Below are 23268 nucleotides of genomic sequence, written 5' to 3'. Positions count from 1 at the left end.
AGATCATGACCCGAGCCGAAGGCAGCGGCTTAATCCACTGAGCCACCCAGGCGCCCCAAAAGTAGCTTTAAAATAATGCTTTTTAAGATGAGCAAGTTGCAGTTTCTTCTGACACATGTAAGTGGTGAGCAAAGGGGGAAACCGATGTATTTCCCCCATTCTCATTTGATACTTTAAACTCTCTGGCTATGGCTGAGTTGTGATACATACTTACAAATAGCTGGGGGCACCTGGGTGGCTCAATGGGTTAAGCCTCTGCCTTCAGCTCAGGTCATGATCCCAGGGTCCTGGGATAGAGCCCCACATGGGGCGGGGGGGGGGGGGGGGGGCTCTGCTCAGCAGGGAGCCTGCTTCCTTCTCTCCCTGCCTGCCTCTCTGCCTACTTGTGATCTCGGTCAAATAAATACAAATGGCTGGATAGCCTAGGATCCTGACTGCCAACAGAGAAACTAAATTTGTCATGTTCCCCTCTGAAAAAAATGGGTGACTTCTCCACTTACTGAAAGCAACTTGGTTACATATGAAAACGCAAGGAATGAATATTCGAAAAGGAGAAATTACTAGAGTTAAATACATAATATGTTCAAAAATAGAAACATATTCAAATTTTAAGCTCAATAAGGAATCAAAGCCAAGTTAAGTGTCCTAGAGGCTCAGAAATTTAAAAATACAAAACTGCACTCCCTAAAAGGGTAGCAGAAACCAGAGGTCCTAATCGCTTTCAAGCGGTAAGGAAACAGATGAAATCTCATTTTATGAATGCATGTTATATAAGGTCAATACAATTCCTTTTGCTATTACTGAAGCAAACTCATTTTAAATGAACTAATTAAAAAATGTTTTTTAAGGTCTTCTAATGGCAAAAAATTTATTCTCCCAAAAAGAATGACCACTTTAGTAAATCTATAAATCTAAAAACCATGTTCTACCTAAGCCATAGGTGATAGCCACTTAATAAGGAAATACATGGAAAAAATGAAAAAAGACTTATTTAGGATGAATAATTTTAATATGTACAGCATTATTTAGATACATATTCACATTTTCCCTCTTGTGTAATATGCCTGCTTAAAAAAAAATACAAATTACTTTCTCTGGATGTATATTTGGAAATAAAATTAAAAATAAATTTTGCTTTCATAGACAAATGAACGACTATCTGAATACAGTAGTTTCACTACCCTAAGGCAAAAACATGGGGTTATTTTCAAATTATTTTAAAAGCACCATTAGTACAGAATTTTATACTGAAATTTGTATTAACCTATCTGACAAATCAGTTAACCTAAACAAATTACAATAAAAAATATCAGCGTGTTAAAGAACCATCACTTTACACATCAGTCATCTTAAAGATCAACAGAGAATCATGTATGAATCATGCTGGAAACATTTTTATAATCAAGTCCATTATAATCATTTCAATTAATAGTGTGTTAGAAAGACAAGCATCAAGGGTTAATCACAAAACAATTTGCCATAAAATTTCTTAAATTTAGTGCTGTGAATACAACATAGGTTGAAACAAAATGATACAGAAACCAATTATACCACCAAGAATATCATTCTCAATGCACTTTGCAGACTTCTACCAGAATGAGGAATGCCACTTTCTTCACTAGAAGTGGGGGAGCCAAGCAAGGGACTAGCTAGGAGCTGGACTGGGGAGAAAGATCACATGGTTGCCTTGTACGGTTTGATCACAGCTGCCCCACTGCTCGTGAAGCCCTGGGTGAGCAAAGGAAAGAAAGAAACAGGACACTGCTGCAGGTTTTCATAAGCCAATGACTTCAGTCCCTGAATCAAAGTTACTGGTTATGTAAATCCAAAATGACACAAGTCTTGCCCTGAACCCCTTCGTTCTGTGACGTACCATCAACACCATCTGCGGTTTCGCTTTCTTCTTCTTCTTCTTCTAGCATTTCAAAGGGAGTCATTATATCATAGAGAAATGAGAGGAAACCATAAAACCAATCTGAACTTTCCTCTGCTAAAATATTAAGGACTTCCTCAAGAGAATCAATATTTTCATTACTGCCATCTTTGGTCAGGCCTACATAAGAATAAAGGAAGAGAGAAAGAGAAAATAAGGAGAGCAGTTAGGTGGAAAAAAGAAGTTGAGGAAGAGTGATCTCAAAAAGGACGTGCATCATGGTCACAGACGTTAACAGAAAAGGTAACTTCGGAAAACAAAGAAACCGAGTAAGATCCACACCTTACAATCAACTCTCAATCGTGTACTGCAGGAAAGGCACAATTCGACCAATCCTTGCCAGTCCTACCAGCCCCTAGCCAGGTTTGCCTTTCCCTCATTAGAGAATCTACAGCCCCAAACACAAAACTGTGTTAGCCAAAATCAACTGATTAATGTCAATGGGAAGAATGAATAAAAGTAATATGAGGGTAAAAAGATCCTTCTGGACAGCCTCCATGTTTGCTGATTTACCAACCAGATATTATCGAGAGTTGATTATATAAGCATTTACATATATCAATAAATATTCATTGAAGAAAATAAAAAGGTTCATTTCCTCACACTTTTCCCCTTCAGACATACAGTTTACTTAAGAAACTCTGGGATTAATATGACTAGCAAGATTATTGTTTATAGCATTCACAGATGGACATAAATTTATTCAAATTATGTCAGATAATCAAATGTTCCCACTACCAAATGTTAGCTTTCCAGAGCTCTGGCTACTTACTCATGGTCCTATAATTCTGACCAGTAAGAGTCAGCTATTAATAATAATTCACTCTGCTAACCAATATTAAATTTGACCAAGGCCCCAGCCCATCATTTGTAACAGGAATATTTAAAGCACTCTTCCCATAAGCCCAAGAAATTAACTTCGACTAAAAAGATCCATGACTCCTGTTGTTTTTTTAAAATATTATTACCAAAATGGGCCACCACAATGTAAAGAAAACAAAGTATATATTGGCTTTATCTTTTTTTTTTTTTTCCTGTTTAGAACTGGCTTTGGGTAAGAAACATCTCTCAGCCCAGTAAATATCAAAATCTTCCAATACAGCCAAGCCCTATATAACAAGACCTGTAATTCTGAAAGAGAAAAAAACACAGGGTAGAAAGTTCTGCTTGTAAGAAATGTGAATATGACTTGAGAGCTTTCCTGATGATAACCACCTCATTCAGTAGACTGGGCTTTGGCAACTCAACATTTCTCCATGTAGCATAAGAGCTAGGAATCAAGATTGGCAGGTAAGGTACAACAGTAAGACAGCTAGCCTAAATATTAAAGTATACAGTGTTTTTTCCTCACTTCAGTGCATAGAACTACACCATATCATTGTTCAAGTATGGGGGTCAGGGGGAGAAAATAAACTCCAGTTAGTATTTTTGGTATTTAAATTATTTGTTGACACAACTAGAATGTTTTTTCACTGAATTTAACAGTTGACAAGTACTATGAACAGAGGAGATCTGTATTCCCACTGAAATCTGTGGGAATAACATTCTTTCTACTTCCTGCCTTAAAACACTATATATAACTGGGGCGCCTGGGTGGCTCAGTGGGTTAAGCCTCTGCCTTCGGCTCAGGTCATGAACTCAGGGTCCTGGAATCGAGCCCTGCATCAGGCTCTCTGCTCAGCAGCGAGCCTGCTTCCCCCTCTCCCTCTGCTTGCCTCTCTGCCTACTTGTGATCTCTCTCTCTCCCTATCAAATAAATAAAATCTTTAAAAAAAAAACAACAAAATACAACACTATAGCTGTATATTTATAATAAACATGTTTATTTTTTCTCTATTTTCAAATATTAGTACTTCTAAGTATCAAATATAAAACTTTACCAGCCTTCAGTATGACAAGCTGAAGGATTCAACAAATATGCAAAAGTACCTGAACAAACTACTGACCCAATTATGCAACCTTCCTGCGGTTCTTAAGACAAAAATACTACCAAATACCAAAGAGAAAAAGGAATTACTCTGGGTATGTAATTCCTTAGTCTCTAAGAGCAGGCCTGACCCCAAGCGCAGGTGTTAGCATCTCTGAGTGGACAAGATCCAGTTCACTTGTGCATCTGTCTGGTCTACAAATGCTTACCAAGGTTCTAGGAATTGTTGACTGGCTTCCCTTTTGTTCTCCAGCCACACCTGATATGGTGCCAGCAAGGTGCTAGTCACGGACAAAAGGACAATCATGCAATCCTTGGGTGGCATTACTCGAAAAGGATGTTACTCGAAAAGGATGTTACCTGGACCATTTTCCTGTTGATTTTATTTGGGAAACAAGTTTTCAAAGAATAAAACTTCCAACAATGTAGTTTTCAATAACCCAAACTGATATCAGAGATAATTTATTCTAAATAATTTGACCACAAAAGTAGGAAGTTATGTAAACTAGGAAAGGTTTAGAATATTTTCGAAGTATATCATAAGGGCCATGGCCAGAAACAATGAAATAAAATTAATGACAGCTGTTCAGAATATCTTGATTTACTCACACATATTTCATTCTTAGTATTTTAAAAGAAAAGCCAAATCTTAAAATATGAAATATAAATATGAATGTGTACACTTCCTCAAACTGATAAGATTTAGATTATGCAAATTTAAGAATGAGAAGGAAATACTCACGAAAGAAATGCTGAACATAGTAAAGCTCAGCATATTTCAACAGTTACTATAAGCTCTCCCCTAATCTCTAGCTTCCTACCCGAATCTGCCCTTTGGTTTTCTGGTGCCTTAATCCAAAGCCCTTACCTCTGAGCTGCCTCTCCAATGAGAATGCACCAAGGAAGCCTGGCTTCTTTTGGGGAACACACTCACTGAATTTGCTTCCACATAACCTCTCCCTGAACATACAGAGCCCATTAATGTCTCTGTACCCCAAGAATTTCACCAAGCTCTCTTTGCAAACTCCTGCGAGTAACAGAGGCACAACTAAGCTACAATAACCTCACAAAACTAGGCAAGACCTTTAGTCATAAAATTCAATTCCAGGCAAGCTTGTATTTTATGCAGAGACCTCAATTATTATAGAAATAAGATCAGAGGACCTAAGTGAGCCTAACAGCTCACCTTTGGTTTGTTCCAGCTAACTATGAATTAGTACCTTTATATGATAAAATATGATAACATCGTTTACTTTAGCCTTTGTGCATTTAATAGTCAAATTACCAAAATGAACTCTGAGATTCACCAAATTTGGTTCTCACTCCAAATATATAATTCTTGCAAAAGGAAAAAGTTATGATTTGCCTGTACCAAATACATGTCTACTGCAAATGGCAATTTGCAGTTCGAAGTTACAATTAATTAACCTCTTAATGGTTGCTTAAAAACCTTATAGGAAATAAACTCTTATAATCTATTAATATATTAAAAATCAAGTTACTAATTTAAGTTTTCTATAGAAAACAGTGTGGACTATAGAAGAATTAACATTTCAATTTTTAATAGTTGATATTTCCTGAAAGACCACACAGCTGATTTTAAGCCCCCCCAAAAAAGAAAAGAAAAACAACAAAATATAGCAGATGAGAATATTATTTCTAGAAGTGAGGAAACATGACCCACATGAAGTTATCTTTAAAATGAACAAGGTTCACTATTCAGAATTCATCATTTAAAGCAAAGTAGTAAGTGGAATAATAAACCACTTATAGGCAAGCAAATTAGCATCATTCTGATAGGTCAAATTCTATATATCTTACTTCTTTTTCATGTCTAGGATTATAGTCTTCTGAGGATTTACTATATCCAAAGAAAAATTTAGATATGTAATGACAAAATTACATTAAAAATTCCATTAAGATTAAGACAGGAAAAAAAAATTTCATCGAGAGTAAGCTTCCACTTTAAGTAGCAAACATAATTCCCACTGAGAAGTAATAAGAAAACATAAACTAAGGTCAAAATTGAGAAGCTAAATTACATTTAATCACAACTAAAACCCTTTTTTCCATATATAGAACTTACTATTTTATAAGGAGGTTAAGATTAATCTACCAAAAATTGTTTCATTGGTTATAGATGTGATACCCTCTCATTTTTTTCATATCCATAAAATAAACAAAAAATTGTGTGTCCAAGTTGAATTTCTCTGCACCATTACTCTGGTAGGCATGGTATATAGTACCATGATGTATTTGTTATTTTTCTAAATACTTTAGTATATAAGATTTTAATACATATAACACTACTATATTAATAGTATACATGTAACATAGCATACATGTAACACTACTCTACTAATACTAATACTAATACTAAACTACTATACTAATATACACTTCTTTACTAATAGTAAAGAAAAGGAAATGATGCTCTTTAACAGGCAGAAACACACATCTCACCAGGCCAGATTACATAAAGCTTGCATATTAAAATCAGCATCATCCCTTCTAGGAAGGCAGCATTTTAAAACAAATGAGGGAATATTACATGTTGATACATCACACGAAATATCTCAATGATAAAGATAGGTAATTCTGGTGGTAGAAAGAGAAGGGCTCAAGATTTCTAAAATAATGAAACCCGGCCAAAAAACTACTGGTTCATATTTTAATGTTACCTTTAAAACATGCATGTAACATTTTAAAATGTTGGCTACCACGATTTTATTTCAAAATGGATTTACGTAAGCCTTTAGAAACTTACAGTTTCAAATGGAAGTGAATTATGTCAACTGATGCTAAAGAGTGGCTATAATTACCATCTTTGAAAACAGGCTAATACATTATCTATATGTTCAGATATTAAGTTCAGAATAGGAAGTACTTTAAATCTGAACACAGATATGAAATTAGGCTTATTGAAAATATATGTGCAAGAGGTCTATACTTATCCATTTATTATAAAAGTATGCTGAAATATAAGTCCATGGAAAAACAATTAAGCCATTTCAGTAAGAATGAAATACAGAATTCAAGTGGGAAAACGTCATCCACAAAATACGTGTGACTGGACATAATATTATTAAGGCAAAGATACTGTTTTGTTCCAGCATTTTACCACCACTAACGAAAAAGAAAACGTCTACTTGCCTAGTAAAACTTTGGCATCTTCCACATCAAAATCTCCATCACCATCAGCATCATAGACTCCCAGTTTTCCTGCAAGGGGGAGGAAAAGATGGATGGGAAGAGAAGGGTAAACAAGTTTGATAAGGTATTACCCCTTAATGCAGTCCTGACCACCAGCCATAAACATTACCAATAAATGCAATTCTTTGCTCTCTGAATCCTGAAAAGCAGTGCTAAGTGAAGATCTTACCTAAAAATGATAAGACGATTCACTGACAGATTCAGGAAATGTTCGCCATACAATCTAAGACCTATAACTGAGATAATATCTTCCTTAAAGTTTTAATACCCCCCTGATTTAATCGTTTCAGATGAATTTTTTATTATGTTACCAAAAACAGTTCAGGTGAAAATTTCAACATATATAAGAAACATTCTTGATTTCTAACAGTTACATTAAAATGTAATGCTTCTACAGTAATGAAAGTTCGTCACCACCATCAATATTCAAAACAAAAAGAACATCCACCAAGCCTCTAAATATAAACAATTAACATCAAGTATAAGTATTAAAAATATGAAGGCAATTAATTTTATATTTTACAATAATGATTCTAACAGAAACATCACCAATCAACTTAAAAAAAAAAGACTTCTGGAAATATAGTTAATAAAACTGGCTTCCTGAAATGACAAAAAAATAATCTTAGTTATCCCACTTAAAACTTAACTAGTGGGGCACCTGGGTGGCTCAGTCATTAAACGTCTGCCTTTGGCTCAAATCTCTAAGAAATAAAAAACTTTTTAAAAAGCCTTTAAAAAAAACAACAACAAGCAAACAAACCTTAACTAGCACTAGCCATCTACTACCAAGAAAAACACACAAAGCTTAAAACAGACTACTTGAGAAGACAGTACTCCCAGAGCCTTACCTCTTCAAGCAGAGTAAAATGTTATCTTAAGGTTTTATCATCTAGGAGCATTGCCATGTTTAGCACTCCAAACTAAGTCAAATACATTCAATTCCCTAAAAAACATTCTAAAATCCACATCATTTAGAACTCAGCACTGGACAGTGGCTGTGAGGAGACATCACGAATACAGCAGTATTTTTAACAGCATCCACAGACAGAGCCATTAGTACTATAAAACCAATCTGTGGCACTGTTCCCAACTCTTTAATAAGATGTAAGTTAAAACACTATAGGAGAGCAGGCAGAACTTGTGGAGTAGAGTGGCTGTGCGCAATCTTTACCCTCCCAGATCCCTCATTCTACTTAGGAAAATAGTTAACTAGCAAAGTAGAAGTCCGGTATAAAAAGCACATACATACACATTAAAAATAAAAATAAAGGGGCGCCTGGGTGGCTCAGTGGGTTAAAGCCTCCGCCTTCAGCTCAGATCATGATCCCAGGGTCCTGGGATCAAGTCCCACATCGGGCTCCCTGCTGAGCAGGGAGCCCACTTCCCCCTCTCCCTCTGCCTGCCTCTCTGCATACTTGTGATCTCTGTCTGTCAAATAAGTAAATAAAATCTTAAAAAAATAAGTAAATAAATAAAAAATAAAAATAAAAATAACTACAATAACAGTAACAGAGAGATAAGGAAGTTATCATTTCTGTGGCTAAGAAAATACAAATAAGAAAGGCTGATTGGCAAGTGGAGGCGATCTATAGCAGAGAGCTCAAGTAACATTAAAAAGACAGAAAATACCATACTTTCTGGCAAACTCAAAGGGGGACATTGGTCCTATACCACCTATTTTCTCAGATGCACGAAATAACTAAATTAGTAGAATAAGGATGAGATTTTAGAGACCAACACAAGTAGACTTAAAATGTATCTCTAATAGCCTACCTTGAAGTACCTCCGATAAGTTATAACGGAAGTCCTTTGCTTTGGCTGCATGCATGTAAAAACACGAAAATTATTAACTTGCCCTTAAAAGTACAAACACTTTAAATCTCTTCATTTGTCTAATAGACGTTCCCTAGCAACACAGCACTGTGTAAGTCAACAAAAGCACAGATCTCTACTCAGAAGTTTGTCTCCGAACTAAAATTCTTCCTTTATTACTCTGTCATCTATCCAGAGATGCTCCCGTTTAAGAAATAATGAAAAATTTCAACAAACGGAGGATTATCGATCAGCATGTTTTGTGCCCCCCCCCCGCGAAAGACGGCTATAACCTAACATCTAAAGCAGAAGTGCAGAGGCTTTATGGAAGGCAGGGTGGGCTTCAGTGCAACACGGTACATCTAGAGGAGCATGCGTTTTTTTTTCAGTGACAGGGCCCATACTTTTCAACAGATCATTAGAGGAAGACCATGTATTCACAATAGCCAAAAAGTAGAAAGAACCCAAAGGTCCACCACTGATGAATGGATAAGCAAAATGTAGTGTGTATCCACTCAGTGGAATATTATTCAGCTGTAAAATGCAGTAAGTACGGAACCCTGAAAACAGTATGCTAAATGCAAAAAGGCAGACGCAAAAGGACCCATATTGTATGATTCTGTTTATAGGAAATGTCAAGAGTAAGAAAATCAGACATAGAAAGTGTATTAGTGTCTGCCAGGAGAGAGGAAGAGGGGGGATGGAAATATTCGGAATTAGATCATGAGGAATATATTAAAAAGAATAAACTGTACATTTTCACATATTACGAATGTTGATTTTTACGTTCTGTAAATTTTATCTCAACTTTAAAAAAAGACTGTGACTTCAAAGTATGACTCCAAAAATGGTAAAGAATCATTAATGTAAAAGTCATGAAAAACTGCAGTGATTATGGGGAGAGAAAAAGGAAAAACAGGAGAAAGCAAGAAAACTATCAGAAAAAACATGGCAACCTCCTCAAAAGCATACAGAAAGCACCCCCCCACACATACACACCCCGTCATCATACACACATACACACACACTGATTCATTCCAACAAAGACAAAGGGGTGTGCTTCTAAATGATCTCTAAGGTAGGGTCTTGCAAATTGGGTCCTGACATAAAGTCAGTGACTCATGAATGTTTAAAATCCATAATATAATACAATGGAACAGAAATTATGCAGTATTGCATTTCCTAAGAGTTAAGCACTATTTGATAAAACTTTTCTGTGCGATATATATATATAAATACTAATTTTTTATTTTTACTACAAATTATGTTCGAAGAAGCCGAAAAGCCACTACTCCCAGGGAACTCCAATAACATCCCCTTCTGTTCCTGCATTATTGAGAACTGAAAGGCTACAGAAATAAACCCCAAAATAATAATAAATTTTTAAGATTACTAAAGGATGTCTTTCATGCTTACAAACTCAAATAAGAAACAATACCAAAATCCTTACCTAAAACTTCCTCATAATCAACAAGATCAAACCAGACGACAGCTACTGAAGTCCAGACGCCCAGCAATGCAATGACCATAAACCAAGTGAAAAATGAACTTCCAGAAAGTCCTCCTTTCTTCCCGTTTTTGTGTCCTCCATGCTTTGTCTCTGTTTAAAATAAAACAATGTCATTGTAGAAGACGACATTTTATTGAACACCTCTTTTTGCTGAATTATTTCTCCAGTAATTTGAAAGTACTTACAATGGTAAATCATTTCAAAAACAGTTTTCACTCAAATTCGCAGAACATGTTATATAAAAGAAAGATTTTTTTTCCAAGATTTATTTATTTATTTATTTGAAAGAGAGAGAGAGAGAGAGAGGACACAAGCAGGGGGAAAAACAGAGGGAGAGGGAGAAGCAGACTCCCCACTGAGCTGGGAGCCCGATGTGGGGCTGGATCCCAGGACCTGGAGATCATGATCTGAGCTGAATGTGGACATCCAACCATCAGAGCCACCCAGGTGCCCCTAAAATAAAGATTTTGAAAAAGAAGCGATTCTACTCAGACTCAACACCACACATATAAAACTCTGACTCAGCAGTAATGAAAAAAAATAAATAAACCAGTCATTGGTGAACAATTTTTTTTAAATAAAGGTTGACGTAATATGTATATTATATGTAATATGTATACCTTTCTTCTAACTTCTTTACATATAACCTCCTCCAAAGTTCAGTGCATTATCAACAACATCATGAAGTCACAAAGAAATGTGGCCACATCCTTTTCTCTGACCTATTTAGTTTCTGGAGAACCTTAAAAAGCCTGTTGATGGCCACAGAAAATATCTCCCCCCAAAATGGCTCCATATTCTTAGCCAGAGAAAGAGAGAAGAAGGAAGGAGACTATTTATAGGAAATAGAGATCAGGGAAGAAGAGAAGCAAAATATCCTGAAGTCCTCCTCCCTTACAAGATCCACTGGGACCTAAGGAAGCAGGAAAAGCTCATCATTCACAATCCGTCTCAATGCAGGAAACAGCTTTGTATATACTGTGGTGCACTGAGTATCATTTATCACATTTGCTATTCTTCTGGAAATAGGCTTCTTGCAGCCAAAAGTAAATAAAAATAATGAAAGTCAAGTGAAACTAACAGAAAACGATCCACACCATCCTTAAAAAGAAAGGACCACTGCATTCAAATTTCTCTTGAAAAGGAACATAATGTTATTCAAAGGATATGTCATATTCCCAAATGCACTTTGAGAAAAGGAAAAGTTAACAAGCAGGTGGTAGAGCAGGACACTGTTTTCTCTTTGTTGAGCACATGCCTGCGTAGTTCAAAGTGCTCCCACGTGTGTGGTGGTGCATGACCTTCACAAGGGGCTGGTCAGTGTATCTCAAGAGTGCATTTCTGGATGTCTCTACGGAACAACTCTTTATCCAGTGCAACTGTCCCTCACAGTGCAGGGCAGCTGGCCTCCCCGGCTTCCTCGGGTCTAGAAGTTAAGTAGCTCCCTGATGATGACAAACAAAAGTACTCCAAAACTCGTCCCAGTGTCCCCTACAAAGGTGGTGCCTAGTTCAGAACCACTGGGGGTAAGGACAAGAATCATCATCCCTGTTTTATAGAAAAAAGATTATGTGGTTTACTCCAAGTCCCAGGCACAAGCTGGGCAGGACTAGGAATTAACCCTGACTTCCCTGGTCCCGAGTTCCCTGACCCGCATGAGTGGGCCAAATTACATGACTTTGACAAAGCTCACTAACTCTAATCTAGAACCCACTTTCTCGGCCCTAAATCCAGCTCTCATTACAGAATACTGATAGTAGTATCCAGTGGCTCAAAGCGACTATACTACCAAATCTTCAGGAAGAAAAAATGAAATGAAATTCTTCTTATTAAAAAGATATGTAGTTTTTTAAACAAAGCACTAGTTCAACTTTTCAAAAGGGATCATAAAAAACTAAATCAGTCTGAGAACGGTCGATGTGTGCGTATACACACTCAAATACATACATTTTATCTAGGTATTTATATTTAAGTCTATAAAAATGTGACTAAGACAAATTTCATTCTTAACGAAAAAGTCAATTTCTCTTTCTAATGGTCTTTAAGTATTAACAGACCTATCAAAAAGGGCCAGATTTATAGTCATAGGGTGAATTCACAAAAGAATACTTACCAAATAACATATGACCATCTAATCTATTTCTAGTAAGATCTATTATTAGCAGTCTCCTAAAAGCTGGCTACACAAAATCATAACGTCTACATTAAAAAAAAATTCTTACTGGGCATAGATTATAACATCGCATATTAAATCCACTTAAAATGGGCTTCACTGTTTCAATATCTGAACACAGCCATGGGAGGGGGAGACTGGGTGAAAACTTCGGCAATGTCGATGGGGGAAAATGATGATTTCCAATACTTCTATGTGTCTTGAGCATAAAAACTATAAGAATAACATAGAGCATCACCAGAATTTTAAAAAATAAAAGAAAAAAGTGGGGACAGGGGAGCACCACAGATTCGCCAGCAATGTTATGGGTTTAATTTGTTAAAACGCTGATGCATAGGAGTTATTTTTCAATGCTGTATTTAAAAAACCCTTATTTCCGGGGCGCCTGGGTGGCTCAGTCGGTTAAGCAACCAACTCCTGCTTTCGGCTCAGGTCATGATCTAAGGATCGTGAGATAGAGGCCCAGGGTCAGGCTCCACACTCAGAACAGAGTCTGCCTGAAATTCTCTCCCTTTCCCCCTGCCCTCCCCACTCATGCTTGCTCCTTGCCTCTATCAAATACATTAAAAAAAAACACCCTATTTTTATATAGCATATAAATATATGCATACATACCTGTTTATATAGAATACTAATTATAATAAGAAAAATGCCTTCTGGAATATCTATTTACCTCCAAATATGGATTGATAATTTAAAATGAGCTTGTAATGAAATAGCTAATGAAATAAAATAATTATTTGAATTCAAAGTTCAAGTCTATCTCGATTTCCCTTTCTTAAAGCAGAAATGGAAGAGGAAAATTTCTATGATTTTCAAAAGGAAAGACTCATTTATCTGAATTAATTCAGCAAATACTCATCTAAGTTATGGACCTGCAATACCAAATATCAAATTTTTTTTTTTTAATTTAAGTTACATAAATGCATGCACCATAGCAGAGACCAGGAATGGAGGGAAGGGGAGCAAAACACAGTAAAGAATATACTTTTGCCTAGAATCAACTTACATTTGTTTTAGACATGAGTCTAACAACTCTGATGTAGTATACTAACATACTGCACAAAACTAAAGAATATACCTTAAAGACAACCTTACCTATACGAGCTCAAGCAACAAAGTGCTGCTGGAAGGAAGGCCTATGGGAGGTATGAAAACCAGCAGCAAGAGCAAAGAATTTGAAAAAATTAAATGGCAGGGGACGACTATGATTGATGCTTGTAGGCAAACCTTGAACTGTCCTTAAAATAATCTTGGGGTACCTGGCTGGCTCAGTTGTTAAGCATCTGACTTTGGCTCAGATCGAGCCCCATGTCCACCTCCCTGCTCAGCAGGAAGCCTGCTTCTCCCTCTCCCACTCCCCCTGCCTGTGTTCTCTCTCCTGCTGTTTCTCTCAGTCAAATAAATAAAATCTTTAAAGAAAAAAAAAAAAAAGACAATAATCTTAAATTGCCCTTAAAGTAATCTTAAGTACATGGGAATGATGACCTTCAGATTGAGTCTGTCATTAAAATATTATTTTAAACTTTTTAAGAATGCAAAAAAGGTATAATAAATCTTAGAAATACTTTTCATTTACAGTACTATTTACCAAAAAAATTTATCACTTTAAAAGATGAATTCAACAAAAGGGTAAATAGCTAGAATATAAAAATATTAGCAATACTTTATCCATCCTTTCTAAAGTCAAATAAATTGTCACTCAAGTATTATTAATCTTATTGCTGTTAATATTTACTAATTCCACAAAGGAACAAACGGTAAATTATAGAAAGGACTCTTTTCCAAGACATCTCTGTTAGAGGAACTTTTTATTTGACACCAAATAATACTCCTGTGATGTGTCACTTTGTAAATATGGTATACCTAGTCCCAAGGCGCAGATTATTTCCTGTCCAATTAACTGAAAAAAGCATAACAAGATAAACATTTCAAAAGAGTTTAAAACACCCTAAGCAAACCTTAAATCCGCACTTTGTTCCAAAGGTATTATCTGCCTAGCAGTTAACCCTATTTCCTAAGATCAGAATAAATCTAAGAGTCTTCATTTCATTTTCTGACTCATTATTTGACCCGTAGTCCTAGGGATTAGTCAAGAAGATTTTTTTAAACGGGGTTAAGGATACGGCAAAAACTACATGATTCATTTTTCTCCATGTCGACCCTGCAGAAGTAATGACCTCCAAATCAGAAAACTGTTGTTACATACTATCCAACACAGAAAATTACCACAGTGAGCAATAAAATGTGTCTCTCTACAAAATGTGGGCTAGGGACAATAGGTCCTTTTATTTATTTCGTTGAGGAAAAAGAAAGGAGAAGATACACCCCAGCACCTGAACAGGAGGCAGTCAATTACTTAATTGGGTTACAACAAACTAAATTACAAATCAACCATGTCTGAGTTCTGCTGGTTAAGTTCGTATTTATACATAAACCCCACACTTTTAAAATTTTAACCAAAAAAAAAAGCACAAAAACTGTCCAGCAACTCATCAAACTGATTATTTTTTTATGTTCAAAATGTCAGCATTTGGGAGTCAAGAACTGCCAACAGTAAGACAGAAGTACCGCCTGATCTTACCTCACTCACTACACAGATTATATAATCCTCAGAAAAGGGGAGAAATGTCTTGTAAAAGAACTCAAGATACATATCTCAAATTCTTCGTCATGGCGACATGAGGTACTTTATCAGAATAGTCAAGTGACCCATTCTAACCATTTACTCACACCGATGTTCAGAGTAGGAATACTCATATTCTCTATACTAATAAGAGACTCCTTCCAGGTGCCACTTAGGCAGCTGAGAGTTGGAAGCTGTCTGAATAACGTCTTTTTTTTTTTTTCCTTAAATAAATTTTCAACATAATGAACAGGATGGGAAGGCTATAGAAATCTGGGGTCTTGAGATGGTGTTTTGCTTGTAAACATATACGCCACAGCAGAACTATGGTAGTTTTTACCAATCTAGTAGGGTTATCTAATGTGACAAATAAAAACAGAAATAAAAAGTCCAAAACAAATTAAAAAACAAAGCAAAACCATAATGAGCTAATGTAGCTTACTTTCAATTAAGGGGAAAGAGATTCTCACCCTACAAAGTAAGGCAAAAAAAACCCAAAAAACAAAAATGTAAATTCGACACATTGTTAAAGAACATTTGTAGTTAATAATTCCATTTTAAAAACAAAAACAAAATAAAATTTTATTGTCTTTCTTCCCATTTAATGCCCCCTTCACAAAAATTTGGTCAGTTTCCATACATGGTAAAGTCTGAGTCAAGCTTTGCTTAAACCAATTAAGTGTGCTCGTTAATATAGGCTGCGACTCACACGGGCCTTAAATTTCCTATAATCTGAGATCCAAATACACACCATTCTTTAAGTTCACTGTAATTATAAAACCAGGGAAGGCCACTTGTACATTTTTCTGAAGTTTGTAAACTGCGGTCTCTGATAGTACAATATACGAAAAGATATTTTAAGACACCAAAATATATTCAGATTAAAGGCAGATTACTCCATGAAAAATTTAGCTACCATAAGAAGTTGATGTCTCCAGTAGTTTAAAATAGAAAATGCAGAAGATCTGGTCGAAGCACTTAGCCAAAAATATTTTTAAGAGTGCACAACTGAAAATAAAGCTAAAATTTGCCAGCTAGATCCTAAACCAGTTTTAATCCAAACAATAAAAATGCACCTTTACCTTCAGCCATTTTGGTTGCTTCAATCCATGAATAAAACAGATGGAAGACAAAAACCAGAGTGCTATCAGCAGGTATTAGGCAGGCCGAACACCCTTCCCTACTAGAGCTTGAGCCTGGCCAAATGCTCCACAGGCAAGGCCTCTAGAACTGAAATTGGACCTGACTCCAAACTCTGCTCACCAGTTATTTTTAGAGGCCTCTTCCTCATGGCCAAATACTGCTAATCACTCAGGCTGAAATGCTCCTAACAATGCAATAGCCTTTCTCTCCCACTTATGGGATTCCTCTTGGTTGTTCCTGTCTCCCAACTCCCAAACCCTAAAAAAAAAAAAAAAAAAAAGCATTTTGGAGAAAAGGAAATGGAACAAATTGTGCTGCCAGTTTTGTTTTCTTGGGTCGGTCTTCAATGGTTTCAGCCCAACGACCAAATCATCAAAACTGAAACAAGTCTTGCTGTAATATGTGGCCCCATGCCCGGGACCAGCTTGATCTGGCCCTTCAGAACCTAATCAAATGCTTACATGAAAAAGACCATGACTTAGTTTGTGTGAGTGAAACAGAACACTAAATAGTAAGAAATTAATTAATGCTTTTCCAATTCTGATATGCAGACATTACCATGCCAAGTCTAATTCCTCCAAGAGCAAAATTGAAAAAAAAAAAAAATTCACTAGAGATGGACGGAGAGGGAGCTGAGAATGAAAGCATGGAGGGAGGGAAGGGAGGAGAGGAAAGGGAGGCTGGGAGAGCAAGAGGGGACAGGGAAAGAAGAAATCCTTTAGCATGACAACAGTGATCTAGGAAACAGGACCTCAAGAGAAGGTATTGGAAAGAGAGTGTGCAACTACATTCTGATTTTTTCCACTTCCCTCCACCCCCAACTCCAAATTGTCCCTTCTGTGAAATAAAACCAGGCCAATGCTACCACCATTTATCCACTGATTTAAGACTAGCAGTTCACAGAATTCATCAGAGCTCTGATTAGTGTACATAATTAATTCAGCACAAATAGTATCCAGAGAAGGCAGCAGGCTTCAAAAATTATTTATTATGAGGGCGCCTGGGTGGCTCAGTGGGTTAAGCTGCTGCCTTCGGCTCAGGTCATGATCTCAGAGTCCTGGGATGGAGTCCCGCATCGGGCTCTCTGCTCAGCAGCGAGCCTGCTTTCTTCTCTCTCTGCCTGCCTCTCTGTCTGCTTGTGATCTCTCTCTGTCAATTAAATAAATAAAAAATCTTTAAAAAAGAAAAATTATTTATTATGAGTGTTTAATATTTTCAGTCAAATTGAATGTTTCACATGCAAATTAAACATTTAAATGGTCTGAAGAGGGGTCAGCAATGTATGGTCCCCATATTTGACTAGAAACAGAGCAAAAAAGGCATCGCGGCCAACTGAACAAAACTGACTTAGGTGTCCTCTGACCAAGAGCCATTTCCAGTTTCCCTTTCCTTTCCTCAAAGACCTGTCCTGTTGAAGTTAGGGCTTGCTAAAACTTACATGATAGTGACTCACTTGTTGACAGGGATTTAAGATGACTGCCATCATGTAAATTTAGTATTTTGGAGGCTTTCTTTTGTTTTATTGCTTTCAGAGAGAGGGTGAGTGACAAGAGACCTGTCCAGGGCCACAGGAAACCAAGCCACTATACTCACATGGGGGAGGGGCACAGCCTGTTTCAGACGTAAGGAACCCAATTCGATTCCTGGCTTCTTCACTAACTTTGATTTGGGGAAAACATTAAATTTGGGGGCCTCAACTTCCTCGCCTTTAAAATGTGTCCTGGCATAAATCGGGCAGGCGAAATCAATGTTTGTTGAACTCACCCAGGCAATGCATGACCAGTGAACCACTCATTGGTTCAAACCAATGGTGCGAACCAAACAGGACGCACACACAAGCCTCCACATCTCCAATCCCAGCTCTTTTTCATGAGGCCAGCCTGCCTCCATGACTGCTGGAGCTGCTGGGGTTCCTTCCCTCCCTTGGCCCCCATGCCAGGCCAGCTGCATCCCAGTTACAGGTCTGTGACCAACGCTGAACTGAGACAGGAGTCACACCTACTAAATCCGCATACACGTCATCCCTGAGGCCTTTTAATACAGCTCCCGTGATAACCCCTTGACAAATCACACACATTTACAACCTTCTCCTTCACATTTTACAAGTTTTGCAGTTTTTTCATAAAATGTTTTCCCTCCTTAGTGTCACAATAATGGCATACCTGTGTATTCTAGATAGCATGATTAAGATAAAGCTGAAATAATATTCAATCAATCACATTCCTTGAAGAAAAAGAAATTTGAATTGTAACTACCACTTACAAGAACAACAACTTATTGGGGGCCTGGGGTGGCTCAGTGGGTTAAAGCCTCTGCCTTCGGCTCAGGTCATGATCCCAGGGTCCTGGGATCGAGCCCCGCATCGGGCTCTCTGCTCAGTGGGGAGCCTGCTTCCTCCTCTCTCTCTGCCTGCCTCTCTGCCTACTTGTGATCTCTCTCTCTGTCAAATAAATAAATAAAATCTAAATAATAACTTATTTTTATGACAGGAAATGTTTATGAAAAGTTTAAAAATAAATACATGTGCATACAGTGAATCGTGTGTTTAAAACCCTAGCAATGACAAGTAAAGTTATAAATGTACCAGTCCTTGTAATCACTGCTGGGGCTAATAGCAAGTTCGTAGGTCAGGCAAAGACCAAACATCTAGCATGTGCTCTGAAACTATTATTAACAGCCTGACATCACTGGAGACCAGAAAAGCCAAGTCTCATGTCCACTAAGTCCAAGCTCTACCTGCTTCCAAAACATACCAGGGGAAACCCATCAGACAGTTCACGGGTCACACTGATTACTTCCCTTCCCCACACCCAAGCAAGCTATCACTGGCAGCAATGGTTCTCACCAGCACACTGGAGTCACCTGGAGGGCTTGTCACAACACAGACTGTGGGCCCACCCCCAGAGCTTCTGAGTCAGTGGGGCCTGAGAATGTGCATATCTCAGGTTCCCAGCCAGGTGATCGGGTGCGGCTCTAATTCTCAAGGTCTGGAGGAGGAGGAAAAGAGTTCTTGCTTTTACCAATTTCTAGACCATCACTTCCTTATCACCTGAAAAAGAAAACAACAACAAAACCCTGCTCATCTGTGGCCCATGCCATCCAACGCTACTGCCCTCCTCCTCCCTCGTCACTGTCATGGACAACCTCCAGTGCCCTTGCCCCTCAGTGACGTCTTCACCTCCAAACCAGCCATCACCACATGACATCAATATCTATCTGTGTGGCAAATATGACAGGTTCTCTTTCGTTCATCTCCAGTGATCCTGTTCCCCTCCATCCTCTATCCAACATTCATTCTTATATCCCTACGTGGATCTTCTTATAAACCCGCCCTAATTCACCTTCCTAATCATATCCTCATCCTTGCTGAAATATCTCTAGCTTTCCTGGTACAAGCAACCCTGCGAAGAAAGCTCTGTTCGCATGACCCCATTATGAGAACTGCAGGATACTGTAAGATAACAAAAGTATATTTCTTAAATACACATACACACACATACCCCTCTTCATGTATGTATAGTCTCCAAAGCAAACAGGAGCAACTTTTACCACTTGAAACCTTGTATTAAATAGCCAGTATTACAGACATAACAAAAGGCAACTCAGCAGACAGTGAGTAAAAATCTCCTTAAACACAGTGCCCCCCTCAGTGCTGGAAGATTTAGGTTGTGCCGAATGTGTGATACATAGGATAAAAACACCCACTCGGATCATAACCCTCCCACTTGTCCAGCTTGTTTACTCAATAGCTTCTTCTTGGATCCTGTAGTTCTCTTGTTTCTACCTTCTTCTGAAGCCCTCCTTGCCTCCTGCCTTTACATCTTTCCATATCCATCTTAAGAGTCCACAGTTCACCAATGAAATCACTCCCTGACTCACTAAACCCCTTGTCCCTCTCTCTCTTCAGGACATCCATCCGCCATATCTCCCAGGATGAACACCATTATTCTCCCTCCCTATGACTGGAAGGGCAGTGAGGCACACCCAGGGAAGTTACGCACAGACACAGTGGAGCCAACCCCAATCAGCCGGTCAGGGCTGCATGTCAATCCTTCCCAGGCTCTAGAACACTCACTCTCCTGCTCTCCACAAGGGCTATTTCCAACATCTCTGCCCCTAGTCTATTTTCTCATACTCAGAAAATGCCAGCGCCTCTTACATCACAGAGAACAGAAGCCTCAGCAGGAAACTCTCCACCGCACTGCCAACCATCACTAACCTCCATTCACCACCTCTATTCTCTGCTTTCCTCCCAAGCCCTCGGCTCCCTCACTCTGCTCATGTTCTCACTCTCTTGAACCCACAGCCACTCAAGCCCAGAGCCTACTCCTGCTCTCTCTCCTCCCCGTCACAGAGGACATTCTCAACAGGGCTGTTACTTCACTGCTTTCACTTTCTGGTGGCCCACGACCCACAAGCTGCAACTAGCTTCGGCACAATACAGTTGCTCTGACGTCATGCCTATGACTTCCAGGTCACTGAACCCCATGAAACGTTCTCAGTCCTCATCTTACTTGCCCTCTCAGAAGACTTCTCCCTCCTTAAACATTCTCCTTCCTTGACTTTCATTGCTTCAGAATCATCTGGTATATCTTCTACCTTTCTGGCCTTTCTAATCCTCAATCTCCTTTGCTAGTTCAGTCTCCTCTAATTGACTTTTCAATGTGGAAATTCTGTAAGCCTTGGTCCTATGCCATCTCCTTAGTTGACTTCGAGCCACCCTCCATATGGCTTAAATTCTCTCCTCAAAGGAGAATATCTGCCCACTCAATATCCCATCTGAATACTTAACAGAAACCCCAAACTCTGCATATACACAAATGACCCCATGATTTTTCCCCTCTCCTCTCTAACTGTCCAGATCTCAGCAGCACTTCCATCAAACCAGCTGCTTAAACCAAAAACCTGGGATTCATCCCTGATTTCACTCTCTTCCTCTTTTCCCAAACACCCATCTCTCAGGGTCTGACGCAGCCATCACACTGACACAAATGGGTTACAACTATGCCAGAGTGCAAATTCTCCTCAGCCCCTGGGTCATCCTTGTCTATTTACCACAGTATGATATTTTTTTAAAAAAACATTTATACATGCCATGAAATAAAAAATGGGAAACTGTGTCTCAAATCACCCATCTTTCTGCCTCTCTACTGAGGTTGCCCAAATCCTCACTACCATCATCTCCTAGGCTACTGCGATACTTTAACATACCTTTATTGCTCCATTCAGCAGCCACAATATTTTTTCTCTTTTAAGGATGTATTTATTAATTTGAGAGAGACAGAGAGTGTGCACGTGAGTATGCACAGGGTGGGGGTGCAGACGGACAGAGAGAACCTCAACCAGACTCCCCTCTGAGCACGGAGTCTGACACAGATCTCCATCCCATGATCATGACCTGAGCTGAAATCAAGAGTTAGATGCTTAACCAACTAAGCCACCCAGGCACCCCCACGATATTTTTTTTCCAATCCAATTATATCATTACCTTCTACAAACCCCTGAATGGCTTCACACTATTCTTGGGATAAAATAAAAACTTTTGATGTGGTCTACAAGCCCACAGCCTTGACCTGGCCCCAGCCTACCACTCTGGCTTTCATTTTGTGTCATTTCCTGTAGCTGCGTAAGTTCCAGATACAAAAAAACAAAAAACAAACAAACAAAAAAAAAACAAAAACAAAAAACTCACCCCGCTCTGGTCCTGTCGCAGGGTTTCTGCATAGGCTATGCTCTCTTCCTGAACATCCACCCTGGTGGACCACCAACTATTTCTCCCCAGCCTAACTACCTCCTGCTTTTCTGCTTAAATCCCGCCTCTTCAAGGAAGCCTTCCCAAAATACTGTGACAGCATTTTCTTTTTCTGTTGTTTCTTTCTTTTATTATTTTTTTCATTATAATAAGTATATTCTTTAATCCCCACTTCCTATTTCCCCCATCCCTCACTCACTGGCAACTATCAGTTTATTCTCTATAATTAAGAGTGTTTCTTGGTTTACCACTCTCTCTTTTCCTTGGCTCGTTTGCTTTGTTTCTTAAATTCCATATATGAATGAAATCACATGGTATTTGTTTTTCTCTGACTGGCTTATTTCACTTAGCGTTACACCCTTTAGCTCTATCCATGTTATTGTAAATGACAAGATTTCATTCTTTGTTCTGGCTAGATAATATTCCATTATATACATATACCACATCTCCTTTATCCATTCATCTATCAATGGACACTTGGGCTGCTTCCATAGTTTGGCTATGGTAAATAATGTTGCAATAAGCACTGGGGTACATATATCCGTCTGAATTAGTACTTTGAGGGTAAATATCTAGTAGTGTGATTACTGGATCATAGGGTAGTTCTATTTTTAATTTTTTGAGGAACTTCCATACTATTTTCCAGAGTGGCTGCAGCAGTTTGCATTCCCACACAGTGCAAGAGGGTTCCTTTTTCTCCACAGCCTCACCACCATTTGTTGCTTGTTGTGTTTTTGATTTTAGGCATTCTCACAGGTGTGAGGTGAGATCTCACTGTAGTTTTGATTTGCAGTTCCCTGATGATGAGTCATGTTGACCATCTTTTCATGTGTCTGTTGGCCATTTGTACGTCTTCTCCGGAGAAGTGTCTGTTCAGGTGTTCTGCCCACTTTTTATTAATTGGAATATTTGTTTTTTGGGTGTTGAGTGGAATCAATTCTTTATAGATCTTGGATACTTACCCTTTATCAGTTATGTCACTGGCAAATATCTTCCCCTACTCACAGACTGCCTTTCTGTTCTTCTGAATGTTCCATTGTGCAGCAACTTTTTCTTTTGATGTAGTCCTAAAAGTTTATTTTTACTTTTATTTCTCTTTCCTCAGGAGACATATCTAGAAAAATGTTGCTATGGCCAACGTCAGAGAAATTACTGCCTGTTCTCTCTCCAAGGATT

The 23268-nt window shown here is 38.2% G+C and overlaps 1 protein-coding gene across 4 annotated transcripts in view; it reads right to left on the bottom strand.

Annotated features, from left to right (window-relative positions):
• Positions 1–23268, bottom strand: part of ASPH (aspartate beta-hydroxylase) — a 222553-nt gene that overhangs the window by 174638 nt on the left and 24647 nt on the right. The window contains exons 1-4 of one of the 4 annotated variants that reach the window (XM_045998611.1): positions 16280–16412; positions 10339–10488; positions 8850–8894; positions 7014–7082 (exon numbers count right to left, since the gene is read on the bottom strand). In XM_045998611.1, the coding sequence (XP_045854567.1) occupies positions 7014–7082; positions 8850–8894; positions 10339–10488; positions 16280–16289 (274 nt within the window). In that variant the 5' untranslated portion in view covers positions 16290–16412. Of the gene's footprint in view, positions 1–7013; positions 7083–8849; positions 8895–10338; positions 10489–16279; positions 16413–23268 lie in introns of those variants that run through there. The other 3 variants (XM_045998609.1, XM_045998612.1, XM_045998610.1) reach the window with 3 other exon arrangements.

The sequence above is a fragment of the Meles meles genome, chromosome 1, assembly GCF_922984935.1.
Source record: "Meles meles chromosome 1, mMelMel3.1 paternal haplotype, whole genome shotgun sequence".
NCBI classification, from domain to species: Eukaryota; Metazoa; Chordata; class Mammalia; order Carnivora; family Mustelidae; genus Meles; species Meles meles.
The sequence above is the reverse complement of the archived record's forward strand: the minus strand, read 5'-3'. Positions and strand labels throughout refer to the sequence as shown.